The 7,153-nt window shown below is 49.3% G+C and overlaps 1 protein-coding gene across 1 annotated transcript in view; it reads right to left on the reverse strand.

Moving 5' to 3' along the window:
* Positions 1 to 6,523, reverse strand: part of grid1a (glutamate receptor, ionotropic, delta 1a) — a gene marked incomplete at both ends in the record, with an annotated part of 225,991 nt that extends 219,468 nt beyond the window's left edge. The window contains 2 exons of the mRNA XM_079730268.1: positions 4,718 to 4,873; positions 6,445 to 6,523. Coding sequence (XP_079586394.1) covers positions 4,718 to 4,873; positions 6,445 to 6,523 — 235 coding nt within the window. The remainder of the gene's footprint in view (positions 1 to 4,717; positions 4,874 to 6,444) is intronic.
* Positions 6,524 to 7,153: the final 630 nt, after the last annotated feature.

The following is a 7,153-nucleotide window of genomic DNA, read 5'->3' on the forward strand; positions in this document are numbered from 1 at the left end:
AATTCGCAATGCACAAAAACAGAGGTCGTCCTTGTTCATGGAAATTAAGGGATATCAAAAAAAAGCGTGACTCTTTTGGTGACATTTAGCACAGTGCTAATGACTCCTCAGAATGGAGATGAGGCTCGCCATTTAAGTGCAACGATGCAAAGTTAATCAACAACCAAGCCCACCGCAGCACTCAATTATCACCTAAGTACCCCCGTGGATTTTCTTGCATTACAAAGACGCTTCAAACCTTGAGACAACGCGTCTCGCCGCTCTTTTCAGAGGCTGCGATGGAATAATCTCAGAGATAGACTTGTCAAGGGGGGGGGCCTGACCCTGGCGCTGACCTGTTCCAGAGCAGTGGTTCAACGGACTACCAGAGCCACTACCTTGGGACCAGGTTTCAAGAGCACAGCGATGGCTGTGGAATAATAATTGGATCGTTTTTTTTGTTTAGGTCTGAGAGAGCCACCAGGTCAGACCATGAGGCGGGGTCTGGCAGCAGAGACACCGTTTTTGGAACCGACAGCATTAGGATTCTGCCTGTGTTTCTGTCTCTCTCTCTCTCCCTCTTGCTTTGGGCAGCCATAGCCAATCTAGATACCCAGATGCACGTGTACACCAACAGAGTGGAGTGTTGTTATGTGTTTATAGATGTCAGCACCCTGGATAGCAACAATGCAACATCTCTCTCTCCATTGAGAGCAACAATGTGTCTGTCTCACTCTCGCTCTCGCTTCGCTCTCCCTCTTGCCTCTCTCTTGCTTTTGTCTGTCTGTCTGTCTGTCTGTCTGTCTGTCTGTCTGTGTGTCTCTCTCTCTCTCTCTCTCTCTCTCTCCCTCTCTGTCTAGCTCTCCTCCAGCTGTCCCCCTTTAACTCTCCCTCTTGGTGGTTTCTCGTTCTCTCCACCACTCCAGCCATAGATGAAGGCTGTAGAAATAGTACATTCTGAGGTTCTTCTGGGGTCCACTGGGCCAACCCGGAGCTGATACCACTCCAGAAAATAGCAGAACAGAAATACAATATTTGTAGGTTAGCAAGCATAACAAAAAGGGATTTCGATTTTATTTTGTTTTCTGTATTTCTTTTTATTTTGTGCATCTAAAAGTGCATCTAGAGAATCAAGTGGATAATGCCATACAATTCTGCCATAAATTGAATCTAACAGCATTGGGAAACACACACACACACACACACACACACACACACACACACACACACACACACACACACACACACACACACACACAGACACACACACACACATACACAGTGTCCCCTCCCCCTCTTACACACTGCTCTTGAGGCATCCAATGGACCGTCAGGCTGAAACAGGCCCACGGGGACGGGGGGATTAACTGGTGAAAGGTAGCCCCCCAGTAACACCCCTTACTTAGCTGATTAAAGGACTCATGGGCTTCCACACAGCCAATTGACCAGCTTATGATGGATTAAAAGAGAACTGCAGCTCATTAAAAGGGGGCATAGGTATACTAAAAACAACCCCCCCCCCCACCAAAAAAAATCATCACCTCAATCTGAGTAGAGCGGAAGAAGAAGACATTAAGAAGATGCACAAGCAGATCCATTACCAAGATGGATGCTGCGTTATGAAAACCAGCATGGCAATAATAGTGAAAGGCCGGCGTTCCATCACATCCTGAGAGCGACAAGCGACGCCGTGTCGGGGGATGAGCCCGAGGAGGGGGAGCCATGTTTGATGTGTCATCACTCATGGCTCCCCCTTTTAGAAAGGGGCGGCCATGCTTTTTTAGTTTTCCCCCTCAATCTTTTGGCCGGCGAGATGGAGCCAGTGGAGAGCGACGCGTGGGGACGGTGACAGACTGGCGAACATGAGCCAGAGAGGAGCGGCGTGCACAGTCTCCTTGACTCTCCCTCGGTGAGAGGTCGGATGGGAATGGAAGGGCCACTGCCAGGGTGGGGGTTTCAGGGGAGGTGGGGGGGGAGAGCAGTGAGGAGGGAGGAGAGAGGAGGGAGAGACACACTTGAAGGGAGAGGGGGGTAGGGTTTGGAGGGGCACTCAACAGATTACCAATTTCTTTCCAGCCCAGGACTGGAAAATTACCAAAACCTAAATAAACATTCCAAAAACCTGGCATGCTTTTTCAACAGAAAGCAATTGCGAATTGGGGTGCTTACGCTTCCTTAACCCCTTTAATCCTAACCCTGTTTGAGTGTAGTGTATCACTCTCTGAGTCCCATCCTTAAACCAGTCCAGTGTCACCTAAAACACAAACCAGCGATCCGGCCACGGCATCACCACGGGAATCAGAGCGAGGGAGGACGAGCCACGGCTGTGCGTCACCGCAGGCCTCGCATATCGAAGGAGCTAATGTGTGTCGCGAGCGCTGCAAGGACACCCGCCGCTGAATGAGGACAGGCATGACGCAGCACCTCCGCGCGGAGCCGGTCCGAGGTAAACTAAGCGGTCAGGCGGTCACCCTGCCCGCTCCCTCGTCCTTTTGTCACGTCTTGCAACATAACTCTCGTTGCGACGCGTTAGCGGCCGTCAAATTCCGTCTATGCTTTCCGGGATCTCTTCTAGCTCCACCCTGTCCCCGGGTCCTCTGTGTCCGGTAAGAGTCGGTCAGTGATGGATGCATGATACACCCCCTGCTGCACTTCCTGCTCCACCTGGTTACATCCTCCCCCCCGTCGGTTGTTGTGGTAGTGGTTTGTTATAGGTGGTGTTGGTTGTAGCGGAGGAGGTGGTAGTGATAGTGGTGGTGTTGGTGGCTTGTAAGGGTTATGGTGGAGGAGGTGTTAATGATGGTGGTGGTAGTTTGCGGTGGGTGGTGTTGGTTGAGGCGGAAGAGGCGGTGGGTGGTGGCGGTGGTGTTGTTGGATCGTAATGGTTGTGGTGGAGGAGGTGGTGGTTGGTGGTAGTAGTGTTGTTGAGTTGTAGCGGTTGAGGTGGAGGAGGTGGTGGTTGGTGGTAGTAGTGTTGTTGAGTTGTAGCGGTTGAGGTGGAGGAGGTGGTGGTTGGTGGCAGTAGTGTTGTTGAGTTGTAGCGGTTGAGGTGGAGGAGGTGGCGGGTGGTGGTAGTAGTGTTGTTGAGTTGTAGTGGTTGAGGTGGAGGAGGTGGCGGGTGGTGGTAGTAGTGTTGTTGAGTTGTAGTGGTTGAGGTGGAGGAGGTGGTGGGTGAAGGTGCGAGCAGCAGGCGGTGGTGGGCATGGTGGCAGCATTGCAGAGGAAAACAGCGGGAAAAGGTCAACACTTCCTGGCTGTCGCTCAACAGCCGACCTCAGACAGCTTGAGTCCAGGGGCCCACCCGTCGAGCCCCCCGCTGGTGCACTTACCCCCCTCCACCCCACTATTGCCTCCCCTTACCCCACCCACGACAAAAGACTTAAAGACTCCCATAACCTTTAATTAGCCACTTGTTGTTTAAGTGGAGCCGAAGACAAAACGTGATCAGAGAGGTAATGCACTCGCCTATGAGCCAGATGCATCTGATAAGATGCACTTTGGGAACAAGAAGATTAGTTGTTGTTGTTGTTCAAGATTTCTATATAGCAGTAGTAGAGTATAGTTATATAGCGGTAAAGCTTTAAATAAATCTGTTACACGATCATTTCTGGAAAAAAATGGTGTAATGAAAAACGACGTAAACCATGAATAAATAACTATTAATTTATGGTTTAGATTGCATGTTGCAACCTAAATAATGAATGTGTGAATCCCAACAGACCTTGAACACCATTTATACATTTAACATTAGTAAGTCAAACATGATCGAATGTTCACTGCTGGTTGTTTTTCAGAAAAGGGTTTCAGAAAGGATTCTCAAAGATGGTGGGGAGGTTTTTTACAAACGACAAGTGACGGACATAAAGAATCAACGTACGGAAGTCCCGAGCAAACCACTACAATTAAATCATTTTCCCATTAAGTTTGCAGTCACAAACACATATAGAGCATCATTCTCATGTTGTGCTGATAGAAATCGCTTTCGGAAAAGCAAATGCCATAATCAACAACTTATCGCCTTTCTATGATTTATCGGTTGCTTCAGGCAGGGACGTAAGATGCAGAGATGCTACCTTTCCAGTCAAGAGGACTCCACGTTCAGAGACAGCCCCCTTCACTTATCTAAAGCCCTCTGCACCAGTCCAGTGTTTATCGCTTCTTTCTAACAGATTGTGATCATTTAGGCTACACCGTCTCTTACTCAATGCTTCCACCTAGCTTTTCAGTCATGGATGACACCGTCTTTAAACGACTGCCTTGCAGGTGGCCCACATTTTAGACTTCACCTTTCTCGTAAACACGATTTATCATCCGACATAAACTCCCCCTGAGTGAACATCACTTAAAAATCACGTAAAAATCAGTAACACTTAATCGGTGGACTTATGATATGAATATCATTCAAAGAATACAAATGGTTATTAATGGACCCTGATTTGTTTTTTATTTCTTTGTCCATTGCTCCTTCACCGATCATAAACCTTAAATGTCAAGTGACTGGGCGCTTTGAACGTGTGCGTGCGTGCTCGTGTGTATGTATGTGTGTGTGTGTGTGTCTATGTGTGTGCATGACGTGTGTGTGTGTGTGTTTGTGTGTGTGTCTATGTGTGTGCATGACGTGTGTGTGTGTGTGTGTGTGTGTGTGTGTGTGTGTGTTCCGTGGCCCCAAGAAATGACACCTCACAGCAGGGTCAATCAACGGTAAACCAAAGAAGCCATAGAATCACAAATCGCTTACCTTCTTGCACTGCCTGGAAGGGGTTATTAGGCTCAATACGTTTTATAGAATGGGTGATTTTCTCGCTCTGGAGAATGTCATCATTCAGACTGAGGTCCGAAATGGCCAGCTGGAAGATTTCATCGTCTCTCGGGGCATTCTCCTCAAAGATGGCGCCTGAGGAATTCAAATGATCACAGCGGTTATTCATAGGAACATGAGGTTTAATTTCATCTGCGTGGGACGGTCTGAGACAAAAGGGAATGTTGTTGGTTTTAGCTGCGCTGAACTGCAGAGCTGACTGCTCTATCAATGTATAGAGTAACAGCTGGTCCATGAAAGCTGTCCAATGGGGAAGGATAAATGAAGTAACACCGTTTTAAACATCGTCATTTCATATGTTGTATGACACTTTGACATAGGGGTAGAGATTCAATTGGGTTGCAAGAAATAAACACTTGTAGACTTTTCAGCACCCCTGACAGCGACTGTCTGTCCATCGATTTAAAAAATAATGAGAAAAAAGGAAAAGGGGAGCAATGAGTTTGGAGACATGATGATGGGTTGTCACAGTCCTTCGGGACCCTGGATAATTTTATTTTGACCGGGTCCAACCTTATATTATCAGCACGAGCACCTGCTGCTCGTCTGACTGTTGCATTAAATTGTGCGTGCAGAAAAATTGCATTGCTCGGAACGTCGTGACGTGGAGTGTGTGTATGTGTGTGTGCGTGCGTGCGCATGCACGTGCGTACGTGCGTGTTTGTGTATTTGTGTATGCGTGTATGTGTTTGTTAGTGTGTGTGTGTGTGTGTGTGTGTGTGTGTGTGTGTGTGTGTGTGTGTTTGTGTGTGTGTGTGTGTGCGTGTGTATACGCGCTTCGTGCGCAAATGTGTGTTTGAGCGTGCGTGCGTGCGTATACGTGCCAGTGGTGCGTAAACGCTTACGTGCGTTAATATAATTACAGACACATAAATACCAGCCTAATACACTGCGCGCGGAGTCTTTATTTTGTGCGGCCGTGCATGTGCGCAGTCCAGATATGAAGACGGGCGTACATTAAGAGTGGATAAGTATTTTCCCTTTAATTTTCGACACCTGACATGCATGTTGAAAGGTGAGAAGGAGAATCCTCGAGAAGGTGACCTGTGAGGGGGATGCTTCGAGAGGTCTATGCAGGCTGCTATACAAAAGGTCTCTATGCGTTCTGCATGTCTATCACCCCCCCCCCCCCCCCCACCCCCTCCCATTGAAACCCCCTCGGTGGGTATTGACATTGCGATCACGTTTCGGGGAAAGTTGAGGCGTTGTGGTGGGCTGAGGGGGGAGAGGAGGCGCTCGGCTTCATGCTTTACCCGACGCTTTCCACTGGCCAAATTCATCTCATTTTCCCCAAACGTCTCCTACCAAAGCCCCGCGCGACGTTGCGCTCGGTGCGTTAAGACACACACTGACACGAGACGGCCTTATAAAAAGAAACCCAGTGAGAAAGTGGGACATTTAAAATCGTAATAACTCGCATCATAGATAATAGAGGTCAACGGCATCGGTTTTAAACCGGCTTACTTCAGAACTCGGAGTTAAAAGTTACACCACAAGACGAAAGTAGAACGTATCCCGGACTTATTCCGTCCGTTCCACCGGACCCATCTCCGCGTCTCTGCCGGTGCGCCGCTCCACAACACACGGTTGACACACAAAGACCGCTGTAGTCAAAGCCGCTGATCATCATGCCGTAGGACTCTTACCGATGTGTATGATGGAGTCCGCTCGGGCAGAACGGCATTGCAACATCCATAGGGAGAGGCAGACGACCAGCAACTCCATCTCAGCTCAGGGTCCGAACGGATAGAAGCTCATCCGAGCCGCGCGGTGCGTCGTCCCCCCGCTGGTCCACACGGAGCGCCGCACGCAAACACACCACAGCCGCGCGTCGCCAACGCATGCACAACGACCCACACACACACACAAGGAGGCTTATATAGCCGGATTCAACCGATACAATCAGCCGCTATTCGATCACCGGGAGGAAAAACAAAATAGATCTAGCGAGAGGACCCGATGGAACCACCGAAAAAAGCGAGGTGTGACTAAAAAGAGGTAGGAGGAGGGACACACACACACACACACACACACACGGTCGGGACTCGACTTTGGATTCAAATGACAGGTAGCACAAGTGTGCTCCCCTCTCGCCTCTCTCTCTCTCTCTCTCTCTCTCTCTCTCTCTCTCTCTCTCTCTCTCTCTCTCTCTCTCTCTCTCTCTCTCTCTCTCTTTCTCTCTCTCTCTCCCCCTCTCTCTCCCCCCCTCTCTCTCTCTCTCTCTCTCTCTCTCTCTCTCTCTCTCTCTCTCTCTCTCTCACACACACACACACTCCCCGGCGTTCAGTTTCTAAAGCAGAGGATGCAGAAGCGGAGAAATGCAGAGGAGGGGACACCCTCGGCTCCGACTGGGCT

Source organism: Pollachius pollachius, assembly GCF_949987615.1.
Source record: "Pollachius pollachius genome assembly, chromosome: 2".
Classification (NCBI taxonomy): Eukaryota; Metazoa; Chordata; class Actinopteri; order Gadiformes; family Gadidae; genus Pollachius; species Pollachius pollachius.